Source organism: Cricetulus griseus, chromosome 3 (assembly GCF_003668045.3).
Source record: "Cricetulus griseus strain 17A/GY chromosome 3, alternate assembly CriGri-PICRH-1.0, whole genome shotgun sequence".
Classification (NCBI taxonomy): Eukaryota; Metazoa; Chordata; class Mammalia; order Rodentia; family Cricetidae; genus Cricetulus; species Cricetulus griseus.
The window spans coordinates 246,136,541-246,158,439 of record NC_048596.1 but is presented as its reverse complement, the minus strand read 5'-3'; the positions used below and the strand labels follow the sequence as shown (position 1 = coordinate 246,158,439).

The 21,899-nt window shown below is 43.7% G+C and overlaps 1 protein-coding gene and 1 pseudogene across 1 annotated transcript in view; both read right to left on the bottom strand.

The window, feature by feature from the left end:
* Kiaa0319 (KIAA0319 ortholog) overlaps positions 1–21,899 on the bottom strand; it is a 46,371-nt gene that overhangs the window by 6,117 nt on the left and 18,355 nt on the right. Inside the window, exons 9-18 of the mRNA XM_027409332.2 lie at positions 21,243–21,471; positions 19,375–19,498; positions 16,097–16,229; positions 14,395–14,543; positions 13,159–13,310; positions 11,487–11,625; positions 10,280–10,439; positions 5,710–5,852; positions 2,160–2,282; positions 235–325 (exon numbers count right to left, since the gene is read on the bottom strand). Of these exons, the coding sequence (XP_027265133.1) occupies positions 235–325; positions 2,160–2,282; positions 5,710–5,852; positions 10,280–10,439; positions 11,487–11,625; positions 13,159–13,310; positions 14,395–14,543; positions 16,097–16,229; positions 19,375–19,498; positions 21,243–21,471 (1,443 nt within the window). The remainder of the gene's footprint in view (positions 1–234; positions 326–2,159; positions 2,283–5,709; positions 5,853–10,279; positions 10,440–11,486; positions 11,626–13,158; positions 13,311–14,394; positions 14,544–16,096; positions 16,230–19,374; positions 19,499–21,242; positions 21,472–21,899) is intronic.
* LOC100758938 lies at positions 18,159–18,504 on the bottom strand (annotated as a pseudogene).

Sequence of the window (21,899 nt, the reverse complement as noted above, 5' to 3'; positions counted from 1 at the left end):
TAGAAGGTGAGAGAGAGTGTCAATAGCAAATGCTGCCTCCAATACTGATTCATTTACTTAGATGCACATGTCTAGAAGTATGAAATGCATCATATCATGCCCATGAAGTCCAGTTTGTTTTTAAAAAACTGGCTGTCAGTTAATCAGTTAAGCAATGAGACAAATCCAAGCAAACAAGCCGGAAGACCCAGCAAAGGGTCTTCTTTTCTCACAATTGACAAGCACATTAGGTACCTCCTACAGCAGCAGATGCACAGCCAAGTCACAGCTCCAGTTAGTACTGTCAGAGTCAGTGCCAACGCTGCCACGTAGAATACACTCCACTCTACAAAACAAGAAGACCAGAGTGTGCAATGATAAACCGTTTGCTAATCAGCTTTGTTCCGACAACTCACAATGAGTCTATTTGAGCAGAGGCCAGTTATGATGCTGCACCACTATGTGGGGCAGGAAACAGAGCCTAGCCAGGTGCCATGCAAATTGAAACAAAGACTAACGGCTTTGTCTATTTGGTTGAGAGACCTCATGAGGCCATAACTCAGGGACCGTGGGCACATAGTTCAGGCTAACTTGAGAGCAGGAAATCCAAAGTAACTGAAGCGAATCAGTGAAGCAACTATGCATCCTACATATAAATATATGAAATATTAACATTCCAGAACCCCAAGAATCATAACCTTTCTCCATAAATGGTCTGTATGGTATTTTTCTTCCTCCTCCTCCTCCTCCTCCTCCTCCTCCTCCTCCTCCTCCTCCTCCTCCTCTCCCATCTTTTTGAGACAGGCTCTCAGGTAACCTAGGCTTGATCTTGAATTTAAGGATGATCTTGAACTTTTGACCCCCCCTACATCCCAAGCACTGGGATTATGGATATGCACCCAACACCTGGTTTCATGTGGTGCTGGAGACAGAGTTTTGAGTGTGCTAGACAAGCACTCTACCTACTAAGCTATATCCCCAGACCCGTGGCGTGGTCTTCATAAAGCAAATCAAGGGTCTGCATGTTGCCTGTGGCATGAAGATATCTATCAGCCCAGAGGTCAATTTGGGAACTACTCTTTATTCCTTCTACATCCTAAGCTTTGCAGTAATAATTTAGGGGTAAAAATGCCAATGGGTACCCAACACAGTGACACATGCTTTTAACCCACCCCTTGAAAGCAGAGGCAGGTGGATCTCTGTGAGTTCAAGACCATTCTGGTCTACATAATGAGTTCCAGGACAGCAAGGACAACATAGAAAGACCCTGTCTCCAAAAAACAAAAACAAACAAACCAAACCACCAATGGGACAGAGACTCATGCTTAACCTGGTTAAATACCATGCCATCTCCCTAGGAAGCTGGCTCATCTCTGATGTTTGTGGAGCGTTAAAGAACACAGCATGGCAGGCAGCTCTTAACATTTTTCTGACATTTATGTCCATATGGATCCTCAGGGTGACAAATTTATTCTTAGGAATAAACTGCCATTAAAATATAGTTTTCTAGCTGAGTATGGTGACTCAGATATGTAATTCCAGCACTCAGAAGGTGGAAGCAGAAAGATTGGGAGTTCAAGGTCATCTTCTGCTGTGTAAAAACTTCAGACTCAGAGAAAGATTGGACTGTATAATAAATTATATAATAAATTTATTATATATACTTACTTTATAGTTTATATTTTGTTTATATGTATACTATAAGCGCACGTGTGTGTGTGTGTGTGTGTGTGTGTGTGTGTGTGTGTGTGTGTGTGTGTGTGTTTCTCTTCAAAGAGACTGGGCTGTGTGGCAAGAGTGTGATTTTTGTGGCTGGTACCTGCTTGGGCTGACTTCTAGCAGTATAGGCCACATTTCGCATTGTGTATTATCCCAGTAGGGGGTGTGCTATCATAAGGTCCCAACATCCTAAGTCATGACACATACAATCTGGGGCAGAAATCTCAAAGAAGTTGTTTCTTAGCACTGCCCTGACAAATCTATCTCTCAGGAGGTTTTGCAGATAAGTTTCTGGAGACAGACTGGGACAGGTTTTAATGTACAGTCAAGTGAGTTGGTTCACTTGGCTTCAGGTAAGAATGAGTTTGGATGGTTCTAGATGCTAAGCCAGGAAAAGATGAGTGTCTTCAAGAACAGCACCAGAAGCCACCATCACACACACACACACACATTGCACTCACCACAGTTGCTCTCGCCATCCCACATATAACTCTGTATGAGGTTCTCCATCCACAGCTGGGAGCAAATGCAGCGTTTTGTGATGGGGTCACAGTGACCATGACCTGAACACTTGAGAAGGCATCCTATAAAAAAGGGGAGCAGAGATGAGATCACCATGGACAAAAGGAGGTCCCCAGTGTTCCCCTTCCATAGTGGAAGCCCAGAACAACTGGGTGAATTAAAAGTCTCTTAAGAAGCTGAGCATGCTGGCACACACCTTTAATCCCTACACTCAGGAGGCAGAGGCAGGTGGATCTCTGGGTTCAAAGCCAGCCTGTTGTGGTGTATTAAAAGAAAATGGCCCCCAAAGAGAGTGGCACTATTAGGAGGTGTGGCCTTATTGGAGTAGGTGTGGTCTTGTTGGAGGAAGTGTGTCACTGTGGAGATAGGCTTTGAGATCTCATATATGCTCAAACCATGTCCATTGTCTTAGATCACTTCCTGTTGCCTGTGAGTCAAGATGTAAGAACTCTCAGCTCCCTCTCCAGCACCACGCCTACCCACACACTGCCATACTTCCAGCTGCCATGCTCCCTACCATGACAATAATGGACTGAATCTCCAAACTGTTAGCCTCCACCTCAATTAAATGGTTCCCTTTGTAAGAGTTGTCATGGTTGGGGTATATCTTTATAGCAAAGGAAACCCTAACTAAGACACCTAGTCTACAAAGTGAGTTCCAAGACAGCCAGGGCTACACAGAGAAGCCCCATCATGAAAAAACAAAGCAAAATAAAAGATCTCTAATGATCCAAGCACCTAAAATCCTAGCACTCAGGAGGCTGACACAGGAAGAAGCCAGCCTCAGCTACACAGCCATCACCAGACAAGACTAAGTCCCTGTCTCAACCCTCATCACTGCCACCACAACAGTAGCATAAACTCTAACCATATAGCAGCTCAGCAGGAAGCAAATTTAGGGAAAAGTCAATCCATACCATAGAAAGAGCCTTAACGTTTACCAAGACATTGGACTTTAAGAACATGTGCAATGGAAACATTGGGAGTGCACAGAGGTTTGTTTTTATTGTAAGACTTTTTAAAACCATTCCTACAGTCTGCAGGTGGAAGAGTAGCTGTGTGATTGCAGAACACATCCAGAGAGGAAAACCAAGCAGTCAAGAATGCCTCATGGACAGCACAACCTGCTACATCTCAGCCTGCCCTGTCCAGCTTTCTGGCAGGTGTTATACTGTTTTACAATCTATTGCATTCCAGACCCGCCCCTCTGTACATTAAATATTCTCTAGGGGCTAGGGAGGGGCTTATAACTTCCTAGGACCCCAGAGAGTGCTTTGGCTCACTAACACATCCAAGGGCCCTATCTGTAGCCACACTGCTCCTGACACTTGGTCCATGTTGCATCCTGGTCTTGACTCATTTCAGCCACCAGACAAATAGGATTCTTGGAGCAGATGCTAAGCCAGGAGAAGGGGGTCTGCTTCTGAAACCCCGCTATTGCAGTGCTTGCACTGATTAGGAAATAGCAGTCAGTTTCTCACTCACTTCCTCTTGCTCTCTGCTAAAGAGTTTATGCATTAGCATTTGCTGAGCTTCTGGCTCTTTCCTTTGAGAAGAAAACAGCCATTCTGCCTGCTTCACCAAGTCTTTATGAGCAGAGGGGATGTGGCCAGCAGCCATGCCGGGCTCCTCAGGGGTCTTAGGTCTGCACACAGTAAGCATCCTTGCCAGGTGCTCTATGTATCTCAGTCAATGACGAGACCCCAAGCAGACACAAGCTGTTTCCCCTGGCCACTGTGACTGAGGTAAGTGTCAGGTAAGTGTCAGGTAAGTGTCAGCACTGTACCTCTGACAGCCTGATATTTGTACCAGTCACTTTCAAAGCTGGAAGCATGTGAGTAGCAAGATGTGAACTTCCAACTAGCTGAGCAGGTGGATGACCAGAGGCCCAGCGGCTTAGATCAGCCCAGCTCTGGCCCACCGCCCTGGTCCGCTGAGCCTGGCCATATCCTCTGTTAGCATGCCCCCACTCTGTGATCCATGAAGTGGTGCAATCAGAAAAGGAGATAGTTTGCAGGGCGAGGCTGAAGTCATTTACAAGTCTCTACACACCGATTGTAGACAAGTTTGTCTCCCAGACTGTAGGCTTTTGTATTTTTTTATTTTAACTTCACTGTTAACCTGGACTATTGTCCTTTTTATTGCAGTGTAGGAGAAACAGAAGGTATTTGTGCCTCCTCAATTACTGCAAAAATAAATAAATAAATGTAACAATAAACTTCCTTAAAACTCAAAAAAAAAAAAAGAATGCCTCATGGAAAAGAGATTCTAAAGGATTGGGAAAATAATAATAGTATGACTTAAAGCTTAAAGACACATTACAAGAGCTATGGTGTAACTCAGTGGTAGAGCACTTTGCCTAACATGTGTAAGCTAGATTGAGTCCCCATCAACATACAACCACACACACACATAAACATGCTAGAAACATCAAATCATCATGATTGCATTATATTTCCTAAAGATGGAGCAACTTGAAAGAAATACATCAGAATAGTAATGAAAGTTATATTTGGGCAATGGGAATTCTAAACTCTGCAAACAAGAGGATTGTTTTCTTCTTTGTCTCTTTTTGGAAAGTTAAGATTTTCTACAGTAAACAAATCACTGCTTTGAGCTCTTAGAAAAACAAAAGATTTTACTTCAAAAAAAATTAAGTTACCAAGTTACTCCATGTTATAAATGAGACAGTAGACTCAATAACAATTCAACTAATGATATCAATTGTAGACTAACACATATCTGAAAGAAATTTGAGCAAACATTGTCATATTCTGGTAACTGAGATGACTACTCCATTAACATTTACTTGTGATGAAGACAGGATCATGGAACTATGAATCAGTTTGATATCCTAAAAGGACAAGCAGAGCTTAAAAAAAAAAAAAATCATGGTTGCCACTGAAAGACACATATAAGCTAAAGTTGGCAGGAGAAATTTTTGAAACAATGATGTATAATACTACTGTTCTCCAGTTTCTTTCCAAGACAAGAGTAGCTGGCAAATGTGTCACAGAAAACCTACTGGAGAAATAAATGCAGAGTCCCTTGAGGGGGCAGGGGGCTGAAAGGAAAACACCTGTATAAGATACCATTCCTGTTTCTGTGGCCAAATTCCTGAATTTAAAAGGAAGGGCTCACAGTTCAGAGGAATACGGTCCATCATGGCAGAGAAGACGTGGCCACACAATCAAGAAGTGGGGGGTAGATGGAGGGTGAGTGGGAGGAAGCAGAGAGTATAGTTGGTGGTGGGATTACCAGAATAAGCTGAGCTAGAAAACCCCAAGACCTGCCACCAGGGGTCCACTCCTTTAGCAAAGCTTCACTCACCTCCTGAGAGTTTCATAATCTTCCAAATAGTGTACAAAGACACTATTTGGGGAACATTTTACATCCAACCACAACAGTGTTCCTGTTGTGTCTATAAAACTCCCAGAATTGGCAAGTCTGATTTTTTTTTTTATGAGACTAATTCCATGGGAGACATACCTGCTGTGTCTATCCTCAAGACCTTGAAAAGTAGGAAGGCTGCCTTCTCCTTTGAAAGCCGCCTGTGCAAATTCCGGGCCACATCAGCAGCTCTGAGAACCTTGAAAGGTGGCCCGCTCTGTACATAAAATATAATCACAGTGCTGGAGAAGAGACAATGAGAGGACGGTCACATGATTAGAGGGTGGCTAGCTGGCACGATGGATGTATCACCTCAGCCATCTGACCTGCACAGTTGGCAAGGAAGACCACTACAACTCTGTAGCTTGTTCTTTTACTTAGCATGTTTTTAATGTTCATCCATGTTGTTGTGGGTATCATATGATTCATTTTTGTTGCCAATTAATATTCCATTGTATTATATATTTGTATATGTGCATAAATAATTTGTATAATTTCTTTGTATTTGGGTGTACACGTGGAGGTCAAAGGTCAACTTTGGATATCATTCCTCAGAAGTCATCCAGCTTGTTTTATGAAACAGGGTTTTTTGTTTGTTTGTTTTTGCTTTTTTGAGATAGGATAGCCTTAGCTATCCTGAACTTACTCTGTAAACTAGGCTGGCCTCGAACTTACAGAGATCTACCTGCCTCTGCATTAGCCACCCCCATCTGGATAACAGGGTTTTTCTTTCTTTCTTTCTTTCTTTCTTTCTTTCTTTCTTTCTTTCTTTCTTTCTTCTTTGAGACAGGGTTTCTCTGTAGGTATGGAGGCTGTCCTGGAACTCTCTTTGAATACCAGGCTGGTCTCAAACTCACAGAGATCTGCCGCCTGCCTCTGCCTCCCGAGTGCTGATATTAAAGGCATGCGATGCGCCACCACCGCCCCGCTAATAGGGTCTTTCTTAAAAAGAAAAGATTTACTTACTTATTTATACATTTATTTCATGTGTGTGACAACATGTGTGTCTGCGTACCACTTGTGTGCCTGGTGCCTACAGAAGCCAGAAGAGGGCATCAGAATCCCTAGGACTGGAGTTGCAGAGAGTTGTGAGCTGTCATGTGGGTTCTGGGAAACAAACCAAACCCAGGTCCTCATAGGCAGCCAGTGCTCTTAACTCCTGAGCCATCTCAACAGACCCTGGTACAGGGTCTTGGGGACTGAGGGTGATTCAACCGTGCTGGAGGAAGTGTATCACTGAGAGCAGGCTATGAAAGTCCATAGCCTACTCCACTCAGGTAACTCCTGCTTTATGTTTGTGGCTGAAGATGTAACTTCTCAGCTTCCTGCTCCTTCCATCATGCCTGAAGCTTGCTGCCATGCCTCTGACATGATAGATTCTTATTCCTTTAGAACTGCAAGCCCAAAATAGACCCTTTCTTCCAGAAATTGCTTTTTTTGGTCATGGTATTTCATCACAACAACAGGAAAGATACTACTACAGCCATTTCCATGCCCAGTCCATGTATGGAGGTCACAGAACAGTTTTCTCCTTCCACACTGTGGATCCCAGGGATTAAACTAAGGTCATCAGGCCAGTAGCAGGTGACAGGAAGTCCCACCTTGCTAAGCCATCTTTTGGCCCTGGGAGTGGTTTTACTTGGCATTTCCTTAAACACTATGGATGGTGAGCATTTTTCCCTGTGCTGTCTGGCACACCTACATTTTCTCTAGAGAAATACCTACTCAGATCTGTGTGGGTTTCCCAGGACTGCTGCAAACAAGTGCTACAACTTAGTCATTGAAAACAACAGCAATCTCTTATCTCTAGGTTCTGGACCTCAAATCAAAGTGTTGGCAGGATTATGCCCTCTGGCACTTCATGGGCAGATATGTTCCAGATCTTTCTCTCAGTTTACTTGTCATTCTTGGCATTGGGCTTATAGACGTATCACCACCTGTGTCTCTTTATGACCTGGCATTCTTTTCATGTGTCTCCCTGTATGTCTCTTACTCATGTGTGTAAGCTTGTGCAGGTGTGTGTTGCAGGTGTGTGTACACAGGTATACATATGCATGTTGAGGCCAGAGGTCTTCTCAGCACCAGCTTAAATACTTTCTTGACCTTAAGTTCCCTCTGCCTAACAAATTAGTCTATTAGCTTTAAGTTCAATTTCACTCAAGTTTTTAGGATATGGGCAAAATTAAACCAGATTCTCAGAAAAATATCAGTTGAATGGGCCCTATCCCAGGTCCTGATAGAATCCTCAGGAGCCAGGCATCCATCAATATTCATGTCTCCTAAGCTTTGCTTATAGCATTCTAGTTTGTCTGCCCCAAACTTCCAAATTGTTCCAAATTCCTACATATTCTTTGCACAAACAAGTTCCAAAAGCCTATGAACCACATGGTCAGGTTTATCACAGCATTGACCCTACTCCTGGTACCAACTTTCTATCTAGATTCCTTTTTCTATTGCCATGACAAGAGCATCTTAAGGGAGATGGATTTGTTTGAGTTCATGGTTTGAGGACCCTGGTAGCAAGAAGTCGAGGCAGCTGGTCATGCTGCATCCACAGTCAGAAAGCAGGAAATGATGAACACTTATGTTCATTTTCCCCTCTGCCCAGGGAATGGTGCCACCCATGCTGCATGGCTCTTCCCATCTCAATAAAACTAACCAAAACAATGCTTCAACAGGCATGTCCAGAGGGACATCACCTAGCTGATTTTTGATATCAAATTGACAAGTGGGATTAACAACCACAGCACGTAATAGCCCAATATCTGCTACAAACTGTTTCCAACAGCCCTGACTAAGCCTATGCCTGCAGGAGCCAGAGAGACCCAATGTTAACATTGCATAGTTGCCTCAAGGCATCTGTGGAGTGTTTAAGATGGCTAGTGTGTCACGTAAGTACAGTCCAGACAACTGTTTGACTGACAACCCTTTAGCCCAAGGCAACAAGAGAAAGTTCAAAGCTTCCAAATAGGGAGTCAAATGGTCCCACCACTGGCATTCTTTCTTACAGAAAGTTCAGCACCAGGAGGAGTGCTTATAGCAAGGATTTCAGAATTTATCATTAACACTAATCATGATTATAACAGTGTTTAACACCTGCTCAGTGTGCCAGAGAGGGGTGAATCCCCCTTGTCTGTCTAAACCAAAAAGTTTTTTCATCATGAAAAGATTCTGGACTTTGTCAAATCTTTCTCCATACTTACTGACACTACTATGTGGGTCATTCTTTTATTTTTAAGATTTTGTTTTTATTTTAATTATGTGGATATGTGTGACCTCCCTTTTCTCTCTCTCTCTCTCTCTCTCTCTCTCTCTCTCTCTCTCTCTCTCTCTCTCTCTCTCTGTGTGTGTGTGTGTGTGTGTGTGTGTGTGTGTGTGTGTGTGTAAATGAAAGTTCCCATGGAGACCAGAAGAGGCCTTTGGCTCCCCTAGGCCTGAAGTTATAAGAGTCTGTAAGCTGGGAAACACTGGTCCTCTGGAAGGATAGTATATAATTTTTCGCTTATGCACAAGGCCCTGGGTCCCATCTGCAGCACCATAATTAGTTAATTAGAATATGTTTTCACTAGTCACTTTTCTAAATAAATTTCAGTTCTCTAGAAAACCAACCCAGACAGAGGAGCCAAAAATAGCTATAAAATGTACTTCCTGGAAATGGTGGGGTTTAATCACCCCATTCTTCCTATTCTCCTGCACTACACTGGTGCTGGTTTGGTAGACTTTCAAAAGAAAAATCAATTAAATGCTAAAGTCTTGTGAGAATAGAAGGCTGAGTAAACTCCTTAAAGACAGTAAATGGTACTGAGCAATCTCTTCACACACAGAAGTGTCTGAACAAGACAGCTTCCTCACCAGCCCCAGGCTATCTGCAGGCAGAGCAAAACCATCATCTCCTTTGACATTCCTGAACTCTTTCATTCAGACCATTCTCAATTCACAAACCTTTACCAGGAACTGAGGGAGGTACCTAAAAAATGACTTGTTCTTACTCTTCTCTTTAAGACTAGCAATAAAAGAATATGAACGTGATAAAAAAAAAATGAGTAAGAAAACAAGCAAGGAGAAAGAAGACCTGGAAGAGAGCTGAGGAGGCTTGCAGCAAATCTGGCACCTGAGTGAGGCCCAGTGCTGGGTAAATACTCATACCAGACACCACCTGAGTGAGGCCCAGTGCTGGATAGGTGTAATGAGCATGGTGAAAATTGCCTTTTAGACATGTGAATATAGCCTAGTCAGGAGCCCCACCATGCTCAACCCAGTGACATCACTCCCTCAAGATAACCAGACAGTCTTAGAACCCCTGACACCCACTGGATAGCATACAAGCAGAGACCAAGAGCAATGCTCTGCTCCGCACATCTGGACAGACACCACCTTGATCTGCTCTGAGGCTGGAGAGTCTCCACCAGGATCTTGACCCTCAAATCAGAGACTTCTGTTAGAGACTATGACCTCCAGCTAAGATACTTCACACGGGTGGGCAGCCTGGAGGATACAGGCTTAGAAATGCAGTTAGGAATTGAGAGTGCGAACTTTGTGTGATGATGGTCCTCAGAATAATAAAATGTAACTTCTGTTATACTAGCTGCGTGTATCCATCTTCTTGCTTGAGACGGTAGTTATCATACCTGACATCTGAGTGCCATGTGCTGGGCATGCCCCTCCATACCTGACATCCGTGTGTGCTTGGACCTTGAGGACCTTCACGTCAGAGTCTAGCACATTCAGGAGTATAGCCAGCTGCCTCACCAAGGTTTCCTTCTGCTGCTCTGTCAGCTGCTCAACACCAACCTGCAGAATCAGCTCCACCAGGCCATCCTTCTTGGGGTCTGAGGAGAAAAAAGACACTGGATTTTCACCATGAGATCACAGGTTTGGTAAGGCAAGGAGCAGGGTCTGCAGAAGGGTTCAAAGCCAGGCCAGGCTTGTGGCTCAGGAGAGGAGTACTGGCTCAGTACCCACAGATGGTGAGCTCCATGTCCAGCACAGCAAAAGTAAGGTCAAAATAAGCAGATAAAAGAACTCATCTGTTATATTTAGCTTTAGAACTCAGATCATTCTAAAACAGCAGAGAGGTGGGTGTGGTAGCACACACCTACAATACCAGCACTTGGGACTGTGGGGGGCAAGAGGATCAGAAGTTCAAAGTCATCCTTACTGCACAGTGAGTTCGAGGCCAACCTGTCTTAGAGAGAGACAGAGACAGAGAGAAAAGGAAGGCAGGGGAACACGGTAGAAGCCACTCTGCAGTAATTTTCCCAATTTTATTCCACTTTGTTATCTAGTAGTTTTTCTCTCAAAAGACAGTCAACTATGCCTCTGGGCTACATTGAAACTTTGGTACCTCACATACTTCCCCAGAACCTGAGAACGTTGTCTTCCTGCTCATGGGTGCTACCTAGTCCAGTTTACACTCAGTGTCACTATGCCTCCTCACTGAGGCTGCCTTCCTTCTGCCTGACCATGTTCACTTCATGTTAAATCAGGAAAGCAAAACCTTCCTGCCAGACATAATTTTTATTGATGATGCACAAATTGGGATCTGCTTGTGGTATAAAGGAAAGTATAAAACAGTCCTAAAGTGGGCTGGAGAGGTGGCTATGTGAGTAAGAGCCCTTACTGCTCTTCCAGAGGACCCGAGTTCAATTCCCAGCACCCCACACCCAGTGGTTCATAACTGCCTACAATACCAGTTCTAGCAGCTCTCGCTCTCCCTTCTGGCCTTTGAGGACATCACTCCATGTGCACAAAACCTCAAATACACATACACATTCTTTTAATTAAAAAGATAAAGGAAACCCCTAAGATAGGACTGGCCAAGAACACAAGCCAGACCAGAGGGACTCCCACCCCAGTGACATCGGCTCAGTACACACCTGGCAGCACCTCCACAATGGCTGTGTCTGAGTCGGAGGCCCCCTGACTGTCAGTGACCAGCAAGTGAAAGGTGTAGACGCCTTCCACCAGATTGGTGAGTTGCAGAGCCACCCCGTTGTCAGAGCCGCCAATGACATCCTGAGAAGTGAAGGGATCCACAGGGCAGCTGTCAGTCTTGTACTCAGGCTCTGAGTACTCAGCTCTTCAGAGCTCAGAGTTCTGGGTTTATTGTTTTCAGGTGTGTATGATTTATACTGCTGGGGGGTGAAGGCTTTTTGAATCTTCAGCTTCTCCTTATGTAGAACACCAGTGGGTACAAGGACCAAACAAGACATGGTAAACGACTTCCCAGGAATTATCAAATGATTCATTAACAGAGGGTTAAAGAACTTAGGTTGAAAGCCCCAGGACAAAGCATGGAGTTTTATGATCTTATTATCTAATATAGTTTTACAATGTTCTCACCTCACATCCCCCCCATAGCATATCAGATCTACCTTCTCAAGTGACCCCATTTTACAGGCCCATGGATCCAAAGAGTGAGAGAGAAATCTTTTGGACTCTTTTGTTTATACTTGCTGACCAGAATAGATGGCAATGAAAAGTTACTAATCTGAACTGAGACACACTGCACTTGCACTTAGGAGCTCATCTACCATCTATCTCTATAAATTCATTCTAGAAGTACTTTGGAATGTTTGAGGCATTTTCAGTCCCTTCCCTGTGACCACACCTTTGGTGTATCTCCAAGAGTGCTTCTGTAGATCTTAAGTCCTTAGCGATGGGAAAAAGGAAGATGTTTGGAAATTCACAATCTAAGAGGCAGAGTGATCCAACAGCTTCCAAAAGCTAGAAGTCTGGGTTTGTTTGGTTGAAGATTGACCTTTTTGGCCTTGGCCAACTCATTCTCCATCTCTATATTTTACTCTCTGCCCCTGTGAAGTGGAACTGGAAATCCCCATGTATCTGACATGCCTGGTACATGGAGGAAGAAAGCTAAAATAGGAAGCTGAAGAGTAGAAGAACCCCACTGGGAAGCTTGGCTTCCAGGTCCCTCATGGTGCCCAACATTTTGATATTGTGACATAATGTTGTCATCTACAAATGTGTTGGGCTGCATTCACAGCTGTTCTAGGACACAAGAGGCCTGAGTGCCATGAGTGGGTCATACCTGCTTGGCTTGCTATCCTACCCAAAATCGGATCAAAAAGAGGACTGCAGCTTTGCTTAAACCTTATGGCAGCCTGGTGTCTTCAGCCCTCAGAATATTCAAATCCAGAGGCCCACAAATCTTATTGGAGAGATGTCACAGTAAGGGAGAACTCATGTTCAAGCCCTAATCTGCTATTCGACCTAAAGTTAGAACTTAGAAGGAGGTAATTAAAGTCGAATGAAGTTGAAGGGGTGGGGTCTGTCCCACAGGATTGGTGTCCTTACAAAAGAAACGTGAGAGCGGTCCCCCACCTCTTTCCTTTGTTACATTGCCACATGAAGATTCAGTAAGTAGGTGGCCACCCTGGATCCAGAAAGCGATCCCTTGCCAAAGGTAAACAGATTGGCACCTTGGCTCCTGTTTTCCGTTTAAGCCACCCTGCCTGTGGTCTTTTGTCACAACCAACTAATCCGTATGCAGTATACATGGCTGAGGGGCAGCACCCTTCAAGTACTCACGCCAGCAGCTGGACTCTGGCCATCCCGGATCCACAGATAGGACACAATGCCTCCATCATCAGTGGACTGTGAACCATCCAAGGTAATGGAATTATTGGGAAGCGTAAGAACATGTCTGCCACCAGCCTGGGCTCTGGGAGGGCTATTATCTTCTAAGTCAGACACAGCAAAAACAAAAGGAAAGAAACTGACTTAAAACACCATTGATGACACTGCATAAGACACCCACAACTGCTCCACCTTGTAGTCAAGGCTGTTTTAGGTACTCCAAGGCATTATTTTCTGCCCCAAATACCTGTAAGATAAGACACAAACATCAAGCAGCTCTCGCTTCAATGGGAAAATAGACAAAAGCAAGTGATTTTACTGAAAATTTTCCAATAAAAACTAATATAGAAGGCTAGAGATATACAGTGGTAAAGTGCTTGTCTAGCATGCCTGAAGCCCTCAGTCCAGTCCCTGTCATCAAATAATACCAAGTATGGTGATGCATGCTTGTAATCCCATCAGGCAAGAGGATCAGGGGTTCAAAAGTGTGTCTTTTAAAAAGTGGGGGAAGAGGTGTATGGGCCTATTAGATGGCTTAGTGGGTAATGCTGCTTGTCATCAAGGCTGATGGTCCCATATGGTAATCAGAGAGAACTGATTCCCTGAAAGTTGTCCTCCAACCTACACACACACACTAAATAAAAACATAATAAAATGTTTTTTTGTTTGTTTGTTTGTTTGTTTTTCGAGACAGGGTTTCTCTGTGTAGCTTTGGAGCCTATCCTGGCACTCACTCTGGAGACCAGGCTGGCCTTGAACTCACAGAGATCCACCTGCCTCTGCCTCCCGAGTGCTGGGATTAAAGGCATGTGCCACCAATGCCTGGCCTAATAAAAGGTTTTTAAACTTCTACTTTAAAAAACAAAGTAGGTAACTTGAACATATTTCTGCTCTTGGATTTCCAAGAAAGTAGAAAATAAAACATTGGCCAGAACTGTATCCCTCATGGCCAGGGTCAAGGGAGAGTGAACTTCTTTGCAAACAAAAGGACACTATTCCCTACAGTGAATGTAGCTCATATTTTTTCTGCTCTACACACTACTGGAAGGCAGACAGGACTTAAAGGAAGTCAGATGTCAGGGAGAAGGTTGGCCCCTCCGGGCAGAGCTCATGAGTAAACATCAGCATTGCTGGCCTGGGGACCTGGGGGGCAGGGCAGGCTCAGGTTCTGTCATCAGGTTCACTTACTCTTCTTCACAGCCACGGTGAGGGTGGATGTGCTGCTCAGTCCCTGCTGGTCTCTCACCGTTAAACGGAAGTGGTAGGTACCCACCTGAAGCCCGGTGACAGTGGCTATGGCTTTGTCCACATTCTCCATCTCCACTGCACTGGGGCCTCTGTAAAATGGGGATGTTGTAAACAAAAGGTGAGGCATGAGATCTATGCCCTAGCAAATGCTTCTACTTCTGACTTCTAAAGAGTTCTCGGATAACTCTTTTTTGTTTTGTTTTGTTTTGTTTTTTGAGACACAGTTTCTCTGTGTTGCTTTGGAGTCTGTCCTGGCACTCACTCTGGAGACCAGGCTGGCCTCAAACTCACAGAGATCCACCTGCCTCTGCCTCCCGAGTGCTGGGATGAAAGGCGTGCACCACCAACGATCAGCTGAGATAACTCTTTATTCACACAAGTTCTGTAGCTTGACATGAGGGTCAAAGCTAAAACCTGTTTCAAACAAAATGTACTGGGTTCTGGGAAAATTCTTTTTTCATTTTTAATTGAGATGCCACAGAAATGATCTCTCTTTAGAAAATGGAACCTTAGAAACTGCTCTTTTTTTTTTCTTTTTTCTTTTTTCTTTTTTTCTTTTTAGATCTGGTCTCAGTATATAGACCAGGTTAGTCTTGAACTCATGATGAACTTTATGGTTCAGCTTCCTAAGTGCTGAGATTACAGGTAGGCACAACCATATCCAACCATCCATTTCTTCTTTGAATGAAATTTGGTTAAGTCCTCATCTAGCTTTAAGGGGTCTGTAGAAGAGGAGGGCATGAGGCAGATGATCTGCCATGGAGAGAGGATATATGTCTAGTCATTAAGACCCTAGACTTGATTGTCAGACAGATGCAGTTTTGTGTCTCCATGAAGACTCTTCCAGTCTAGGTAACCTAAACTATTCCGCCTTGCTGGTTTCTTCAAGTCTGAGTTTTTCCACTTTAAAACAGGGATGATCCAGCCCAGCATGGTGGCACATGCCTTCAATCCCAGCACTTGGGAAGTGGAGGACAGTCAGAGGCAAGTGGATCTCTGTGAGTTGAGCATCCCCCGGGTCTACAAAGACAGTTCCAGACCAGTCAGCACTACATAGTAAAACCCCATCTCAAAATAAACAAACAAAAATGAGAATGATTCAGTTCCCTCTTCAGAAGCTGTGTAGTATATTGAGACCCAGTAGGCAAAACAGGAAATGTTATGATATGAATCTCACCTTGAACTCTGCACATCTGTTATACGTAGTGACTGGGATAGGCTGAGTGTCGACTACATATGGCTTTCCCTACATCTCTTTTGCCAGGACACTCACCTCACACCAAGCCAGCCCTGTCCACTTGTTCTGGGCTCCACTTCCCTCCCCTGCCAACCAATGTCCATCTCCCCCAAAACACTACTTCTTTCTGTTTGCTTATTTGTTTGTTTGAGATGGGGGAGGTCTCACTATGTAACTTAGGCTGGCCTTGAACTCAAGAGTTTCCTGCCTCAGCCTCCCAAGTGCAAGGATTGCAAGCATGCAGCACCATGCCTATAATGCAGATTTTCATCAAGAAAGCTTAGTTACTCTTTGCTTAAATCTCGACTCCTCAACAAGCTCGAGCTGCTGTCTAATGTGGTCCTCCAGGGAACGGATGCTGTCACTCAGCAGTGACCCAGTCTCAGAGCTGGGTGGATACACTACCTGATGGGCTCCCAGTGGTAGCAGACAATGCCATGGTCATCGCTGCTCCTGCTCCCGTCCAGTGTAGCACTCTGCACCGGGAAGAACAACTCCTTATCAGGGCCTGCCACAGCCACCGGAGCCTGGTTGTTTTCTAGAATTGCAGGCATTCAAGAGAAGAAAGAAGAGACGGCAGAAGGGAAGCAGGGATGAGGGGGGAGGAAGAGAAGAAGGAAGGGAGAGGATGGGAAGGAAAGAAGAAGAAAAATGAGAGAAAGTGAGATGGAGGAAAGGAATTATGGGGGAAGTAAAAAGGGAAAGAGAAAAGAAAGAAAGAGTATGGGGGAGAAGAGAAAAGAGGGGAGCGAAATCAGTGTGAATGTAGGCTTGCTCTCTTGTGTCTGCAGCCCCACTCTCTAGCACAGTACCTGCTAAATAGCAAAGGTTGACAATCCTTCAGTTGTGGGCTGGAGAGACAGGGGTTCAATTCCCTGTACCCACATGGTGGCTCACAACAGTCTGTGACACCAGAACGTTCTGATGACTCCTTCTGGCCTTCACAGACATTCATGCAAGCCAAACACCCATGCACATAAAAATAAATATTTTTAAAAGGAAAATATTTCAACTGAATGTTGGAGGCAAGAAAAAGAAGTATTACTCATGGTGTTATTAATATGAACAGCTACTGTTTCTGCTTCAAAAAATAAAAAAAAAAAAAAATAGGCCGGGCATTGGTGGCGCACGCCTTTAGTCCCAGCACTTGGGAGGCAGAGGCAGGAGGATCTCTGTGAGTTCCAGACCAGCCTTGTCTACAGAGCCAGTGCCAGGATAGGCTCCAAAGCTACACAGAGAAACCCTGTCTTGAAAAACCAATAAATAAATAAATAAATAAATAAATAAATAAATAAATATAAAAAATAAAAGCCCACATAGTCCAAGCCAAGAGTCACATCGCCACAGCCATTACCATCAGGATATAGTGTCTTCCCCCACTGTCCTCCTCAATATGCATAGCAGCTTCCTAATTTCCTAAGGGCAAACATATACAACACCCTTAATGAGAGCCCTGCCCCTCTGGGCCATCTCATTCCAGTCCTTGTCCCCACAAACCTAGTCTTTTTTTTCTCCAGTCACATCATTGTTTTTAGTTCTTCAATGCACCCAGGCACCTTTAATCCTGTGGCTTCTGGGCCCCTCTTTTTTTTGTTTGTTTGGTTTTTTTTGTTTTTTGTTTTTTCAGAGCCAAATGCTTGTTTTATTGATTTCCTGAGTGGGGCAAGGTAGGGTGGTAGAGAGGGTTAGAAAAGGTTTGTTTCCAGCTTCAAAGGACACTCATTCCCAAACAGACCTTCATCCTGACTACAGCGTGAACAGACACTGTTCCTTCTGCTTTCAGGACACTTGAATTTAAGATGCTGTGGACAGAATGCCTCTCTCTGAAATGCAGTGCACCCATCTGGACAGATGGGCACTCCATGGGCTTTAGTTCACAGGAGAAAGGGACTGGCACTTTAGCTTCAAAAACAAATTTACAATAAAAAAAAAAAAAAAAAAAAAAAAAAAACGCTACTTGTTTGACTTGTGGCAGGACTGGTTACTAAGGGACCATTCAGCAATAATGTTCTTGAATATCTATAGCGAATGAAAATACATTTAACCAAGAGACTGCTGATCCTAAGAACTGTGACATTTGTGAGTAAGGAAGGAATTCTAAGTCTGGATGTCAAATTCAGAGCAAAGTATCACTAATTTCACATTGCAATATCTATAAATAAAATACATGGATCAGATAAGAATTATATGAATAATGTTAAATAGAAAGTGCATATAGAACTCAGAAATACCTTTTCCACTAATTTTGTCACTTATTCTAGTTCAGTAAAATGCTCACAAGGAATAACCTCTTAAGGCAGAAGCCTGGTTATAACATTGCCGTTCAGAGCTTCATGATAGCAAATGCATGGATATTGATCAATTTCCCTGCTTTAGACTGATACTCATCTTGAAGCAGGTTATTTTGTAAGATGGAACATCCATTTATACCTTGAGAAGTCAAGGCAGAAAGTCCAACTACAGGTCAGAGGGTTCACCAGAGCATCTAGACAGAGGTCTGTTTGCAGTGTTTGGTGTCCAGAACCTTTTTTCCATACATGGCACAGATGCCTTTTTTGTAGGCACAGCCTTGACAGTAATGAGAACCGGGCTGGTGTTCAGAGCTTTTACAAATTCTGCAAGCGGAGAACTTATTCTTTCCATATGGATCAAAGCTTGCTTTTTTTCGAAGTCAAGGCTTTGTTTTCATTCAGCTTCCTTCCACCACTTTCTGTGGTGTCCCGTACACCATCTTTCCACGTATCTGGAGTGTTAACTGTGCCGAGCTTCTTTTCACATTTTTTGCACACCATCCTTCCACGAACCGTCTCCTCCAAAAAACCTGGGCCCCTCTTTTTAAACATCTTTCCTCTGGCCTTCCACTCCCCATCCTTCTCCTCCTGATCACATGCCATGGGTGTGTCAACTGGGACTCCAGTAAAAGCTAGTTACCGACCGAAGTGCTTTGAGGGTGCTCCTTATGTGGTCATCCTTCCTTCCTGGGAAAAGCACTTGCCACAGCCCTGGAAGGGCACCGGCCAGGCCCATCTTTAATTGCATATCCCTAGGGTCTAACTCAGAGCACCTTTTACATCTTAACTGAATTAGTTAGTGAAAAAAATAAATCAGTTGTCTTTCAGAAAGCTGAGCCCAATGCCACCATCAGGCTACCAGGTGATGGATGTGGAGACAGCGTGCCTTCTAAAGAGAAGTTTTGAAGCCAAGACCATCATAAGCTGGTCTGGCTGGCTACCTGTGAGTCTCCTGAAAGCTACAGATAGCAGAGCCCTGGGTTTTTGTAAGACTAGTAAGGGAGTGGAGACTGGGTCAACCCCCAAGTGTCTGCTGCATCTGGTGTCAGGCCACACAGTCAGCCTGTTTCCCTCAAGATACCCTAGAACTATGCCAAGCTGATTGTGACAGGCACATGAGTTATGATATGGCAAATCAGAGACACACGTGGTGCTGATAGCAACTCTCGTTTTGTCTTTTGTTTTATGGTTTCGAGGCATGTGACAAGATTCAGAACCTCGAAAAAAAAATTGATTTTAAACCATGGCACATCAGCTCTCATGTCCCTGATTTCCTGCCAGCTCAGGAATCTCAGGATGCTACCACCAAGTTAGACACATCTGAAGCTCAAGAGTCTAGTTATCATTTCTGCTTTCATCTCTGGGGTTCAATCTCGTTTGTGTCTCACCTACCAGCCTGGACAATCACAGCCACCATAGCAGTGGATTGCTGTCCTGAGGAATCCGTCACCATCAGCTGAAACATGTACTCTCCTTCTTGCATCTCAGACAAGTGGAGGTATGGGGTCTGTGCTCCCTACAAAAGAGCAAATGTGAAAAGGAAATACAAGGGAGATCAACTTAGAGAAGTTCAAGGAAACAGTGTGCCATGACAGATGCTACTGGTTTCATGTAAAGCAGAGATCCTGCTTGAAAACAAGCTATGTGCAATAGTGTAGGCCTAACACACCAGTTACTTGGTGTCCTAATTAGACATTTTTTTTTCAACTTGACACAAGTCAGGATCATCTGGGAAGAGGGAGCTTCCTGCCCTGACTTCCCTTGATAATGGATTGCAACCAACTTTTCCTCCCCCATGTTACCTTTCGTCATGGTCTTTATCACAGCAACAGAAAGCAAACAAAAACTCTTGGGAAGCTGAAGCAAGAAGATGGCAAATTCAAGGCCTGCCAGGGATACAGAGCAAGTTCAAGGTCAATCTGTTTAGGAAGACCCTAGCTCACTTTAAAAATATAAAAAGAAATAGGGATATTACTCAATGCGTGGAGTGCTTACCTAGTGTATATGAGGTGCTAGGCAGTGTATGGAAAAATTAAAAGAAGCAAGGAAGGATCAGGGTGTAGGGTGCATGCCTTTAATTTCAGCACCGCAGAGGCAGAGGTAGGCAGATATCTGTGAGTTTGTTGCCAGCCTAGTCTACATAGCAAGCTCCAGGCCAGCCTGGACTATGGAGTGAGACCCCATCTCAAAAAGGGGAAGGAAGGAAAAAATGGGGGAGAGTAGGAGGGAAGTAGAAAAATAAACACAGGTGCCAATCCAAGAAAATATAATTTTGAGTCTGTTGTGTATCCTCACAGCATTGAAGGAAACCTCTGTAACACAATAATACAGCAGTGTTAGAACAGGGTCCAAGAATGGAGGTGTAAGGAGATTTCTTGTGAGAAAACTCCAAGAAACCAAGACAAGAGTCTTGTTACCTCAGTTTCTTCAAAAACATGGAATTGTTCTTAGATTATGCTTTTGTGCCCCTCCGATATGTAGTCGATAGGAGTGAGTTTACTTGAGATTATTTATTACAGTTGAGTATTATTATTTGTTTGTATGTCCATATGGATAAACATGTTTTTGCCATGAACAGCTTGCTTGCTATGTTCAGCTTGCCCTGTGATTGAACACCTTGCTCATGTCACTCCTGTTAACCCTCAGAGTATAAACTGTCTGATGCTCTGAAAAACATTGGCTATTTGAATGAGACTTTAGACTCCATTCTCCCAGGTCCCACCACTTCTAGATTGGTAAACACAGCAGTATCTGTTATGGTGTTTCAGTAAATTGGGCATACAGAATAATAACTGCTTTTCTAGTAATGTAATTAGGTTAGTTGCTTCTAATCTTTCTCCCGAGACCAAATAAAATATTGATCTAACAAACACTGAGTCCATTTTTTTCCCCAACTGACCTCATGATCTAGTTGAAACAACAGGATTGACTGCATGGTTGCTGTTCTGTCCTGACCTGGGAATGTGACAGCAAGGGATGTAAACTTAGGGGAGACATGTGAGGTTAGGTGCTCTTCCAACTACTTCTTAGTCTGAGAAATTTATAAAATAGATTTCCTGATTTAACAACCTCCCTAAACCAAGAATAGATGAATGAATGAATGAATGAATGAATGATACATAAATATTAGATAATTTAGACAGATGGATGGAAAGAAAGAAAGAAACATAGATAGATAGATAGATAGATAGATAGATAGATAGATAGATAGATAGATAGATAGATAGAATAAAAGTCTGCAGGCAGGATAGAGGACTTGCCTGCATGACCATCTCTTTGCTCTCACCGCCAGGGCCTGGGGACCACTCATAGAGGACAATCTGATGATCATCGCTGCTCTGGTTTCCATTCAGAGTGATGGTGTTTTGGGGCAAAGTTATGGTCTGATTTGGTCCTGCATTGGCAACAGGAGGGTAGTCCACAGCACCATGGATAATGAGGGTTGCCATGGTGGAGTTAGTAGCGCCATCTGAGTCTGTGATGGTCAACCTGTAAAGAGAAAAGGAAGCTCTTACATCCAAGATTGTGCCATGCCAGAAAACAAATGATCACCTTAGCCTGCTAAGACTAACCATTCTCAGAAAAAGGTGAAAATCAAAACCTGAGGATGAGGCTAAGAAAGGCATACAAGTCAGGGGATATTTTTCTTTGCTTCTGTTGTCATGGACTCATTTAATTTTGAGTCATAATATGTTCCCATATTAAGGCTTAGCTTTTATGAATTTACTATTCTTTGAGATGCTAAGGGGAGAATGTGCCCACGCCAGAAGCTTCTCTAGACAACTTAACTCATCCTAAGAGCATCACTAGACATCCATCTCCAACAATTCATCTTAAGAGCATCACTAGACATCCGTCTCCAACAATTCAACCTAAGAGCATCACTACACACACCTCTCCAATAACTTATGCTAAGA